This window comes from Balaenoptera acutorostrata, chromosome 10 (genome assembly GCF_949987535.1).
Source record: "Balaenoptera acutorostrata chromosome 10, mBalAcu1.1, whole genome shotgun sequence".
NCBI classification, from domain to species: domain Eukaryota; kingdom Metazoa; phylum Chordata; class Mammalia; order Artiodactyla; family Balaenopteridae; genus Balaenoptera; species Balaenoptera acutorostrata.
The window spans coordinates 57561930-57575976 of NC_080073.1; the positions used below are offsets into that span (position 1 = coordinate 57561930).

General features: G+C 34.5%; 1 protein-coding gene across 10 annotated transcripts in view; it reads left to right on the forward strand.

The window, feature by feature from the left end:
- The window catches only part of SLC4A7 (solute carrier family 4 member 7), a 114859-nt gene that overhangs the window by 86488 nt on the left and 14324 nt on the right, over positions 1-14047 (forward strand). For all 10 annotated transcript variants that reach the window (XM_057555689.1, XM_057555691.1, XM_057555692.1 and 7 more), the window contains 6 exons: positions 1806-1967; positions 2368-2481; positions 5268-5429; positions 5576-5827; positions 9871-9939; positions 11329-11502. In XM_057555689.1, coding sequence (XP_057411672.1) covers positions 1806-1967; positions 2368-2481; positions 5268-5429; positions 5576-5827; positions 9871-9939; positions 11329-11502 — 933 coding nt within the window. The remainder of the gene's footprint in view (positions 1-1805; positions 1968-2367; positions 2482-5267; positions 5430-5575; positions 5828-9870; positions 9940-11328; positions 11503-14047) is intronic.

Consider the following 14047-nt stretch of genomic DNA (forward strand, 5'->3'; position numbering starts at 1 on the left):
CACTTGTGCCTTCTGTTGATCAGTCCATCTGTTCCGGGAACTGCTTATTTAGAAGATGAGGAATGCTCAGACTGAAACTGTTTACCTTGTAGAGACTAGTGTGACTTCAGCACTGAGGAAAGGAAAGGAAAAAGGACAGAAACATATAATGAGCACCTACTGGGTACTGAGCACTATTACATACATATTTTTGTATTCTGTTGGGAAATGTTGTCCTAGCCCTAGAGTATCTGTTTTGGACACTTCCCAGGTTGGGATTTAGAAATAAAGATGTCCAGTGATGCTGGCAATATCAATTAAAACCAAGATCCCTTGAGCTTCTCTGGTGCTTTTTATATCATGTAAGCAATTGTAGGTCATTCTTTTCTCTAAGGGTGATAGCTCCTAAATATGTAACTTGAGGGATTTCATCTGAAATTTTATCCCATTGATAATTTACATCTGCACTGTCCAGTAGAGTAGTCACTGCCACATGTGTCTTTTTAACTGTACATTCAATAAAATTAATTAAAAGTTCAGTTTCTTGGCTTCACTAGCCATGTTCTAAGTGCTTAGTCCCGTCAAGTGACTGACTGCTGGCTGGTTGTATGGGACGGTGCAGATACCTGACATCTTATCATCACGGACAGTTCTGGGGGCAGTGCTGATGTAAAGCACTGTGTGCCAGTAATCAGCTTAGAATAACACTTTACTGTTTTATATTAGAATAACACTTTATTAACTCTATCTCTTTTGTTGTGAAAGAGGTAGAGTTAATAGAGGTGCCCAAATGAAAGTGATTTGTTAAAAAAGCTCATTTCATGATGAATAGGATGTCTTAATATTTTAGATTATGTATATGGTCTTTTCAGTGTATTTTCTTGATATCCATCAGGGCCATGTTAGGTTTTTTTGTGTAGCTATAGCTTTTATTTCTATGATCCATATTGTAAATTGTAGGATTACTAATCTTAGCACGTAGAAATTGAGAATAATGGAAACTTTGACTGTTTTTCTTTCAGTAAACCTGAGTTGTATTTTTAAAATGAGTCTCATTAGAATCTAAGTAAGGAAAAAAAGGACTTCAGTTGCATGTGCCTTTGTTAATCTCTGGTTGCCTTTCAGTTATTTTTCCCCTCAAAGGAAAATCAAGTCAATATATTTCTATAATTGTATTGTATTATGTTATATTATTGCCTATATTATTGATTTTATTAATGGAAATATTTCAGTGGTCACTTTACTGCTCACAGTCCCATGCTTTAATCTCACCATCAGAAAAGTCAGAAAAAAAGTCAGAAAAGCCAAACACAGTTTTTATTATTGATTTGAATTTAATAGTATAGCCATCTCTTATTCAGCATTATAAAGGCAGAGTCGTAATTTTCTGTCTGTCGCTTTTGTTTTAAGCAAGTTGTTCAGAGGTAAAGGAAAGATAGTGAAATTGTTGAACAAGAATGCAAACAAATATTTGGGAATTAATAAAAGGCTTATATATTGAGATATATAAGCCTTTCACTAAAGGAAATAAGGAGTTGAAAGAAAGGAATGTATGACGTTAATAACTTGACAAAAATACAGTATTTCATTTCAGTGATTTAAGATGCACAGATTTGTCAAACCGTGACCTCTCTGAACTCAGGATATGTTTTAAAATTGGTTGTGTATTAATGTTGACTTGATAGTGTTTTTTCTAAGTGAAACATAAAATAATGGTGTGCCTTATGATCAGTAGCATCTTAGAGTCAAAGAAGTTCTTAGTAATTTATTAGCTATCTGAGAATCCCTTTCATCCCTTCCTTTTCTGTTTTTTCCCCTTTTTTCAGGAATGTAAAATCTTTCATGGTACATTTGTAGGATCAGCTTGTAGTCTCCATGGACCTTATATTCCAGATGTGCTCTTTTGGTGTGTCATCTTATTTTTCACAACATTTTTTCTGTCTTCATTCCTCAAGCAATTTAAGACCAAGCGCTATTTTCCTACCAAGGTAATTGGGGTTTAATTTTGGAGTTCTTGTAAGAGTCATGTTTTTAGTTTTCATTTCCTTGGTTTGGTTTATTTCAAAACAATAAGATATTGTTTGAAGTTAGTACTTTATGTCATATAGCTATAAAGAGATTATTCATAGTGAAAAGTGTATATTCCATGTCTGAGCTAACGGTAGGAAGACAATGGTATCATGAGAGATGATAGGTTAGTTGTGAAATGTGTTTCTTATCTTTTGCAAAAAATATTAGTTATAAATGTATTTCACTGATACATTGTCACTAATTTAAGACCTCATTCACACTTTCTAGTGGCATATTTTAATCTGTGAAAGATATGAATTATTTAGAAAGGACACATAGTATTTCTGTGTTTATACTAACGAAACCCCTTTAACATAGGTGCGATCGACAATCAGTGACTTTGCTGTGTTTCTCACCATAGTAATAATGGTTGCAATTGACTACCTTGTAGGAGTTCCATCTCCTAAACTTCATGTTCCTGAAAAATTTGAGGTAAGGATTAAAACACTTGGCTATTTGTTACTTGGGAATACCAAACTACTTTAAAGTGAGATACCGCCTCCTAAGTAGTTATTTCTAAAATATGCATAGTCCCTCTGAAGAGCTGATGCTTTGAAAGCAAAAATTATATATATGCCTCATGTATATAAAAAAATGAAAGGATGAACAGAGACAAGTGAACATATTTAGGAAATAAGCAAGAAGGTATCAAAGCTGGCCCATCAGGGAGAGTGAATGAAAATATTCATGGTGAGGAGTTGGGAGTCATTTAAAATTTTTGACCCTGCTCTCATAGCTGGAGTTCACAATATACTTTCCAGGTGAAAGAAACATTCTTTATTCCTTTATAAAGGAGTAACTCAAACTTGAATTTATAAGAGTGGCAAGAGGATCCTCATTAAAATTTTTAGAAGGGTGGTATATCTGACAGTAATTGGAAAGCTTTGTGTAACACTTTCCAGCAGAATCAAGAGAGAATCAATTTTATTTTCCACAAGAAAAATGATACTTAATCTGAGCATCCATGAACTCTTTGGTTTCATTAGCAAACTACAGTTCTTTTGTATACAGTATATCATGTGCATAACACAGAATCTGATAATTATTTTCCCTTCTAAGTTAGAGGTGGTAGCTTTTGAATACTTTCTGGAAATTTTTAATAGTCAAGTATTTGTGTCACTGTTTATATTTACATTTAACTAATTATATGACTTCTTTTATAAGCAGAAGATTTATAGGGAATTAGGAATAAGGAATATAACAAAGATAAATTTAGTCTCTTCTCTCTCTCTCTCTGGGATTGAAAAATAACATTATTTTAAAAACCAGGGTCCTCAAAAGTAGAGGTGGAAAATGGTCCAGCAAAATTATATAAATCTATTTATATTTTTATCTAAAAATAAGAAAAATTAAGCTTTATAATATTTATTGTATGAATTTTACTATAAGGGTAATTATAAGTAACATAATACATAAAAGAGTATAGCATCATTGGGTATATATTTTTTTGCTGCTAAGAGTGTATAATTTAAAAAGTTTTGGAGACCTTTGTTTAAAAGCATAGATATTGAGCCACTAAAGATTTTAGGCCGTTAAGAGGTGACTATATCAAAGTCATTCTGTTTTTACCAAGTCTTACAAATAGACAAAACTGTAAATTATATTAATGTAATTTCCTGTAATCCTGGTCCCATTTCCTTATTCTGGTTCCAAATATATCCTTGTTATTCATTTATCCAGCTTTCAAGTAGCAAACTGATTTCAAGGGGCTTAAAATACACTTGGGGAAACAAATTAAGAAACAGTTAAGATTATATGCATTGTATAGATAAAACATATTTATTCATGTGCAGTATTAAATATAAAGCAGTATAATGTATATCAGTGTGGGAAAATTATAATATCTGAATTCAAAAACAGATTTCCCTTTTGTATTGACAAATGTTTTCATGTAGAAAAAACAGTCTTAATATGAAGTCTAAGTAATAGAAGCATTTAAATTTCAATATATCCAATATCCTCCAAGAATGCTGAACTCTTATGATCTTTAAAAATGTTTTATTATAAAACAAATTTTATGTTACAGCATTGAAATAGATTTTTTTTTTTTTAAGAAATTCACGTTCTTTTATTTATTTATTTATTTATTTATTTATGACTGTGTTGAGTCTTCGTTTCTGTGCGAGGGCTTTCTCTAGTTGTGGCAAGTGGGGACCACTCTTCATCGCGGTGCGCGGGCCTCTCACCATCGCGGCCTCTCTTGTTGCGGAGCACAGGCTCCAGACGCGCAGGCTCAGTAATTGTGGCTCACGGGCCCAGTTGCTCCGTGGCATGTGGGATCTTCCCAGACCAGGGCTCGAACCCGTGTCCCCTGCATTGGCAGGCAGATTCTCAACCACTGCGCCACCAGGGAAGCCCTGAAATAGATTTTTAAAGTGCCAGATTTTTGTCAGCCAATGCTTTGGAAAAATAGTGTAGCGAGTCCCAGTTCTGCTTTAGTACTGACCCTGACAAGATCACTAGTCTGTAGCATCTCCAAAGCAGTTTAGTTTAGGAGTTGATCTAGTAGGTAGATTGATTTCACTTTATATGAAGTAGATAGGCGTGTGTTGAAAGGATACTCTACTTCACTTATCTATTCCTGCATAACAAAACCTCCCAAAACATCATACCTTTAAACGACAACACTTTTTTTTGTTCATAAATCTGCGACAGTTGGGACTAGGCTTAGCTGGGTAGTGCTCTGGTCTCCTGGTTTGAGATCTTTTACGTGGCTGCAGTCTTTATTGCCTTGATGGGAGCATGTCTGGGAGCTCAATTCAGACGGCTGGAGGAGCTGGGTAATTGCCTCCCCCCCCGCCCCCCGTCTCATCACATTGTGTCTCATCCTCAAGAAAGCTTATCTAGGCTTACTCAGAGCTTAATCTCAGGGTCCCAGACGGGTTAGAGAAGAAGCAGCAGGGTCCCTTGAGATCAAGACTCAGAAAGCACAGGGTTACTTTGGCCTTATTCGCAGGTTCAAGGGGAGGAAATAGACTCCCCTTCTAGGTGGAAAGAGTGGCTGAGTCACGGGGACAAGAGACCTGCCTCTAGGGATGAGAAGAATTCCTATGGCTGTCTCTGCAAATAATTCACAATATATCCCAATATTTATCCAGTCCTTTCCAGTCCCTTGGCATTTCTTGGGGTAGACACAGTCTGTGCTGTGGAAATTTTGTGCAGTAGGAGAAGGAAGCTTTTTTTTCTTTCCTTCTTTTAATCTTTAAATGTTTTAACAGCCTACTGATACAAATAGGGGCTGGATCATAAGCCCGTTGGGAGAAAATCCTTGGTGGACCTTATTAATAGCTGCTATTCCAGCTCTGCTTTGTACCATTCTCATCTTTATGGATCAACAAATTACAGCTGTAATCATAAACAGAAAGGAGCACAAGTTGAAGGTAATTTAAAAATTTTGTCGCAAGAATTGTTTCTTTGAGTTGGAGGTGGTGAAAATTAATTTCTTCTCTCTTTATAAGTAGTATAGAGTTTTAACCTAAAAGAACAATATAGGCTTACAAATATTCATGTTTGTTTCACTTTTCAGAAAGGAGCTGGCTATCACCTTGACTTGCTCGTGGTTGGTGTTATGTTGGGAGTTTGCTCTGTCATGGGACTTCCATGGTTTGTGGCTGCAACAGTGTTGTCAATAAGTCATGTCAACAGCCTAAAAGTTGAATCTGAATGTTCTGCTCCAGGGGAACAACCCAAGTTTTTGGGAATTCGTGAACAGCGGGTTACAGGGCTAATGATTTTTATTCTAATGGGCCTGTCTGTGTTCATGACTTCAGTACTAAAGGTAAAAATCTCTTTATTGCATTGTTTTAAAATCTTTCTTTATCATAAAATTTACACTTGGTTGTATGAAAATGAAACATTAAAATATCTAAAATTAGTTTCATTTCCTAGAATTTACTTGGAAAATAATATTTTGGAATGGTGGTTAGTATAGTAGGCATCAGTGTTAGATTGTATCCTTTTAAAAAATCATGTAAAAGGGTAGTATTAAAGACTATAGAGTTTTGGAAGGAGTTAATCCATGGCTTAGTTATGATCTAAAAGAAGAATATACCAGAGGGTTTTATAAGCATATTGGAAGAAGTAATATTGAAAGATAGATGAAACAGTTATTTGACCAAAATGTAAAAAATAATATTGCTATTAATTGAATTAATACATTCTTCCTGACAAAGAACGTATTAATGAAATGAATGTATTAAATGAAATATAAGTAGTAGCACTCATTAGGAAAAAAAAAAGAGCTAATACTATAAATGAAGCATGTAAGAAATTATACTTTATGATAAACGTCTTTTAGTCACATCTGATCTTTACTGTACACATTCTACCTAATCTAGTGATTTAATAAAAAAACAATAACCATAGCAAACGTAGCTAAGTATCTAATCTTAAATTTTCTATTCATCATGGAAGAGCTCAACTCCATTTCTTTTGGTGTTTCAGTTATGTTTGTTGTAAAGAAAATTAATAAGTAAAAAGTTGTAAACTATTTATAAATTAGGGTACAAACGTGGAGTGTGTATGTGTGTGTGTGTTACATATTAACTAGAAAAATTGTAGTTAACACTAGAATTCTTTGGCCTCCTTTCATGGAGCCAATTAATTGACCAAATATTTGTTGAGTACTTTCTGTGCTATTAAGTACTGAGGCAACAATAATAAATAGGACACATTATTGTCTACTTTGAAAAACTTGGCAATCTACTTGGTGAAACAGATAGGCAAATGGGCAATTACTGCATAGTGGTGAGTATATTGTTAGAGGTGCTTGGGACAAGAGGAGAAATATGTAGTGCAGTCTTATGGGGATGCTGCGTCTCCTGATGAAGGTTGCCCTTTACATTTTTTAAGTAGTTCTAAAAATTTTTAAGTATTAACTGCATATAGGCAAAAAAATTCAAGTAGAATATCAAGAAAGCTCTAAAATAAAAAGTTAGTCTATTTTCTCTCACTTTCCAAAAGCAACTCTCCAGAAGTAAACTTTTTACTCCTTTGTTTTTTAAGTTATTTTGTTAGTTAACACCATTATAGATCTATATACTTTTATAATTTTATTATTCACTTTATTATCTTTAGACTGAATCTCTTTGCCTAAGACAGTGATTCTTAAAGTCTAGTCCAAGGACCTCTGGGAGTCCCTGACAGTCTCTCCGGGGTCTGCAGGAGCCTCCCTTTCCCAGTTATGTGACTGTGTTGAGGCCGGGTTGTCTTCATAGACTTTGGCCAGAACGATGTATTGTAGCAGATTTAATGCAGGTGCAGATATGAGAGTGTAGTTGTCTTCTGTTAAGCCACCCACTAAAGAGATTTACAGAAATACAGAACAGTGCTATCCTTCTCGCTAAATCTTATGTTCTTTGGAAATTATAGTTTTCCAGTAAAAATATGTTTTTTATATTAACTTGTAATAGGTTTATTATTATTTCAAAATGAGTTTAAAAATAACCATTGGGACTTCCCTGTTGGCGCAGTGGTTAAGAATCTGCCTGCCAATGCAGAGGACACGGGTTTGATCCCTGTTCTGGGAAGATCCCACATACTGTGGAGCAACTAAGCCCGTGCGCCACAACTGCTGAGTCCACGTGCTGCAGCTACTGAAGCCCGTGCGCCTAGAGCCCGTGCTCTGCAACAAGAGAAGCGACTGCAATGAGAAGCCTGCGCACTGCAACAAAGAGTAGTCCCTGCCCTCTGCAACTAGAGAAAGCCCGCATGGAGCAACCCAATGCAGCCAAAAATAAATAAAATAAAAAATAAAAAAACTATTTAAAAATTTTCTTTTAATTTCTAATATGGTGAATATCTATCTATTTCCCACATACCTATATACCTAACTATTTATATATCTATATCTATATATATCTCTCTCTCTCTATATATATATATAGAATCCACATAAAAGTATTTGGGGGGAGGGTCCTCAGTACTTTTTAGGAGTCTAAAGGGGTCCTGAGACCAAAAACTTGAGAGCCTCTGACCTTAGTTTATGTCTTTCATGAGGATTTACCCCAAACATCCCATTCTCCCTTTCATCCGTTGTTTTTGGTTGGCTGTGTTTTTAGTTTTATTATTATTGTAAAGGTTACCAACATTTACACTCTGTGCTTTTTCTGTAAGTTAAATTATAGCAATGTAAGCCCTCTGGGAACACGTAATCAGTATTATGATGAAATAAATATTCGCTGAGGACTAGGCAGTGTGATCAGCCTGCGTGGAGGCAGAAATAACCCTTATTTCCCCAAACTCCTGCTGTTTCAGAATAATAGCCCAAGCCGTAAGACCTGAGAAGTTTTCTTAATATTTGTTGACTTCTCTTACTTAAAAAAAAGTACATATACAGGTTCCACTTTTTCTTGTATTTCTTTTTTGTATTGCTAAAGGAATTCCTTGAGTAATTTTTTCATGTCTGGTACCATAATTAGTAAACTTTCAGAGTTCTTGCATGTTTCAAAATTACCCTCTATGATTGATAGATGGATATTCATTTCAAGGTTCAAATTTATTTTTTCTTTGAGTCTTAAAGTTATTGTTGCCTAGAGATCAGTGGTTCTAGTAAGAGGTCTGATATCTATTTGGTTTTTGTGTCTTCAGAAGCATCTTTTTCCTTTCTAGAAGCTACCAAAATGTCCTTTTTACTCTTAGAGTTTGGAAATTTCACTAGGATATTTAGGTAAATAGAGACTTTTAATTCACCTTGCTTCTCTCTCTGTGGGTCATTTTACTCTAGAAACTTGTGCCTTTAACTGTGGGAATGTTCTTCAGTTGTTTATTTCCTCTTCTCTATTTTCTCTTAGATATTTCTTCACTTTCAATTAGACAGATACTAGACTTTCCAGATATGTTGTTACATTCCTCTTCTCTACTCTCTCTCACTGTTAAAATTTCCTCCATTTTCCTTATCATTTTATTGATCTCTTTAGTCTTATCAAAATCATTGTTACAAAATTCTTTTAAATTATTTTGATAATTGTATCTTTAATTTCTGGGAGGTTTTTTTTTTTCATTGGTTATTCATTTTTCGTAGCATTCTGAAGTTGCTTTATGGATTAGATATTTTCTTGAGATTCCCTGAGGATATTGATTAGATTTTTAATATGTTTTCTTTTCTCCCACGGTCCTTAGTTAAGGACATACGAGGTTGTTTAGTAGAGAATGAGTGTGATTCTCCTCTGGCTGTTAGGTCTTTTTTCCTTATAGGTCTCTCCCTTGGGTGAGTGCTGATTGTGGTGTTTGAATCAATGAATGGGGCCTGTTGCTGGCTTTCCTGTGGGATGCCTGGGCATGGACTAGGTAGGCAGTTTGGGATCCCCCTAACTGCCAAAGTAACAAGGACATTTTTTTTGCAGGATGGTGTTTATTTATTATACGTATTCAGTAAATGGTATTGTATAGCAGTCACTGTAGTGGTAGTGATAGTAATAATAATGGCTAACACTTTTTGAGTGATTGATATGTACCATGTGTTTTTCTGAGTATTTTATGAGTTTGAAGTTTTTTCATCTTCAAGGCAATCTGATACAGAAACTAAAACAGAGAGGTTAAGGCTCAAGAAGAGGTTAACTGGGTTTTTAAGCCAAGTAGTCTGATTGTAGTGCCTGTGCTCTTAACCACAGAACACAGTCCCTTCTTAGGGGGAAACATGTAGATGGTGAATGATTCTTCAAGGAGGTGATTGTTTACTGGCATTTTTCTTTGTTATAGAAAAGTCTCATCACTGAAAGATCTTTTAACTCTATCTCATAGGCACTGACTATGTTTTTATGTATTTTTTATGTGAAATTGTTCTGGTAACATGGGTTCTAATTGTGGTCATTTTACTTACAGTTTATTCCAATGCCTGTTCTATATGGTGTTTTCCTCTACATGGGAGTTTCCTCATTAAAAGGAATCCAGGCAAGTCTTAAGCATTTAATAACTTTGTAAAAAAAACTTAAACATTTTATATTTGCAATGATTGTTTTTGTGATGGTAGTGATTTATTCTCTGATATTTTGAGGGCAGGTTAACTAGTGACTTCAAATCCACATTTTCCAAGTAATTATTGCTTACTGCACATTTTTTTTTTCCCCCGAGAGTGAGATCATGAACTGTTATGTCCTTACCTATTTTTAATTGAAGCTAATGAAAGGTAACTATCAATGAAGACTAGTATAGTAAGAGGGAGGATCAAAAGGATTGGAATGGGGGAAAAGGGGCTGTTTCTGACATGTTAGAACAGCAGTTTCAGTTGCTTAAAAGGAAAATGTAGGTATTAGTCTTCTATAACCATGGTAATACCTGCCATCTGTATGGTGCAGTACAGCTTATAGAGCCTAGTATACAGATGATTTTCTGTGATCCTCAAAACAACTTTGGGATACGAAAGGAGGAAATACTAATTTTGTAAATCATGAAACAGAAATAGACTTACTGAAGGTTTTTAAGTAAGCAATGGAGCCAAGGCTAGAATCTAGTGTTTTCACTACTGTTTTGTCTTATTTATAGTATTTCTTGGGAAACAAGCTGATAGAATGAATTAGGATTTGTGTGAATCCAGCCCTAGTGTAGAACGTGTAGCTGCTCAGGCAGGGTTGGCACCACTCACCCAGTCCCGGCCGTGGGCAGCGTGTGGTCCCGAGCTGCCGGCTTCTGGCTGCCGGGTATCTCAGATGCACCAGCGTTTTTTTTTTTTCAACACAGTCCAGTATCTACTCTCCAGTGGTCAAGAGATGATCTCATTAACTCAGTTGATTGTTTTACAACAATTTTGTGAGGTATGTAGGGCTGATCTTACTCCCGGTTTATAAATGAGGAAATTAAAGCTCAAAAGGACCAAGGAATTGGCTCATAGTTTCCTTTTCACTGGGTGAAAAATTAGTAATTGTTACCTCAGGTTATTTTCATAAAATTGATAACGTTAGACTTAGAAAGTACCTTGGGAGATTGTTACTCTTTTATTTTACATATTAGAAAACAAGGTCAGAGAGATTAAATGACTTGTGCATTTGATTATAGCAGATAAATTTATCGAAATATTTTAATTCCCCAATTTAAAACATTTTGACTTGAGTTTTCTGATTAATGAATTACATTTGTTTAAGTGGTTGCCTTGATTTTTTTTTTTTCCTCCTTGGATCAAGATGTTGCAAACTGAAACATTCTCCTGTGTTATCACAGCATATCAGGGAAGTTAGAGTTTAAATCACAAAACTCTAAAGTAGAATACAGTTTCTTTTCCTAAGTAGCAGAAATGAAATTTTTGTTGAAAACTTTTTCTTGTTTTGCTTTCCATTCGATATGCAGTTTTTTGACCGTATAAAATTATTTGGAATGCCCGCTAAGCACCAGCCCGACCTGATTTACCTCCGCTACGTGCCGCTCTGGAAGGTCCACGTCTTCACAGTCGTCCAGCTCACCTGTCTGATCCTCTTGTGGGTGATAAAAGCTTCGGCTGCTGCAGTAGTTTTTCCCATGATGGTAAGATTTTTTTTTTCAGACTTCATCAGTAATTAATAACATTTTTGTGTGTTTTGGTAGTACTTATCTTACTAATATTTATAATTGACTTTGAGAAAAGGATTTTAAGCACCTTAAGTGTTTTGAAATGTGAATTAGCCCTTTCTAGCTATGAAACCAATAGTTTTCAAAATTGAATTTGCTTGTCATTTTCTAATTTTGGTTTGTTTTTGATTTTTAGTCCTTGGGTATAGAACACTGTTCTGTATTTTTAAACAACTTCAGAGTTTAGGACGTTTATGAAGCAAATATGATAGCCTAACTTAAAAACCAGAGCAACCAGAGCAACATGGTTCTTTAATAGGTTATTTCAATACATCTTTTTCAGAAATTAATAGATCTAGAAGTCAAAAAGTAATAAAGATTATAGATGATATTAATAATTCATTACATTATCATATAATTTAATAATTATTCATAATTTAATCATTAAATTATCACATTTCAAAATTGCATGTTGCAAATAGGGAATATTCATCCTTTGTAAATATTATGCAGAAGTTGCTTTATGTACATGGCCACAAAGAAAATCTTTAAAAATTAAAAAGTTGAGAAAATTATGCAGTTAATATTCCCTGATCACAAATAAATTAAATTACAAATGAATAGTGAAAAGTCACTAAAAAATATTCAGTATTTAGAAATTAAATTCTGAAATAAGCCCTGGGTGGAAAACTGAGTTAAAAAAACCATTGTGGAGATACTGAAATGAATAACTTTTTATCTATGAGATAGAGCTAAAGTTATACTTGTAGGAAAATGTGTACCCTTCGTTGCCCTTATTTTTTCAAGAAGACTTAAAATAAATGCAACCAAGTTTTTATTTGTAAAGATCAATAATGGATAAACTCATTAGTAAAGAAGAACATGAGAGAGCAAAATATACAAGATTAAGAAAGAGAAAAGATACATAATAACCACAGCTATGGAAGAGATTTGAGGGGTTTTAAGAAAACAGTACGTGAATCTATAGCAGTAAATATGAACATCTAGAGTAGAGGTCAATAAACTTTTTTATGTAAAGGGTCAGATAGTAAATATTTTCGGCTTTGTAGGCCACTAGAATATTATACAGACACTTACATAATGAGAGAAGTTTCCACAATTTTTTATTGATAAAATTCAAAATAATTGTACGGTTTTAGTTTTTTTTTTTTAATGAAAGACTGCTAATGAGAAGAATGGAAAATTTTCACTTGGGACAATATTTCACTTAATTGGAGTTAAAAGTTTACTGTTCCTCTCATCAGATCAGTTCTAAATGTTCATCTGTAAAAGCTAGTCTTAGCTCACAAGCCATACAAAACAGGTGGTGGAAAGGATTTATCCCAGGGGCTTGTGGTTTGCCTACCCCTGATGTAGAGGAAAAAGCCCACTATTTACTACTGTTATTTGACATGAATTGAAAGTTCTGTGATGTGAGATAAGAGTAATATAATAATTGGTATAAAGAGAAGATAACATTATTTGTTGGTAATGTGATTGTATACCTATTAACCCAAATGACTCAAAAAAGACTAAAATCTCTAATAGAATTAATTAGAATTTTGTTAGGGTGGCTGGATACAAGAAAACATGAAAATTAGTATGCAGGCTCTATCTTAGTAATAATGCTAAAAATTGAAATGAAAAAAATTTTATTCACAATAGTGGCCAAACACTATAAAATAGTTAATAAATTTAAAAGGAAAAACCTACTTAAAGAAAAAAAACTTTATAATAATATTTGTATTAGTTTCTTAGGGCTGCTGTAACAAAGTATCACAAACTCGTTGGCTTAAAGCAACAGAAATTTGTGCCACAGTTCTGGAGGCCAGAAGTCAGAAATCAAGGTTTGGACAGGGCCCTGCTCCCTCCAGAACCTGCAGGGGAATCCTTCTTTGCCTCCTTCTAGGTTTTGCTGACAGTCTTTGGCATTCCCTTGGCTTGCAGCTGCATAGCTCCAATGTGCCTTTGTGGTTGCTTGTGTCCTCCATGTGTGTCATTGTGTCTTCACGTGACCATTTTAAGAGGACACCAGACACACTGCATGAGGAGCCTGTTCTTTCCAGTATGACCTGTTCTTAATCAATGACATCTGCAACAATCCTGCTTCCAAATAAAGTCATATTATGAGGTATTAGGGGCTGGGACTTAAATATTTTCATGGGAGACACAAGTCAACCCTTAACAATATTGAAGGACATAAAATTAAGACCTGAACAGATAGAAATATATACCATGTTCTTTGTTTTGCATACTTAGTATTATAAAAATGTCACTTCCAAGTATGAAGCCTACTAGTTTTATTTGCATGTGTGTTTGTGTGGGGGTGGGGGTTGGTATCAGTGTGAACTGGGTAATTTTAAAGTTTATAGAGAAAAATAGATACCAGAGCCACAACAACATGGATGGTAGAAATATTCTGTGTCTTACTGGGGTGTGCTTTACAAGAGTACGTGTATTTTTCAAAAGCATTAAACTCTACACCTGATATTTTTTAATTTACTATATTTAAATTGTATAT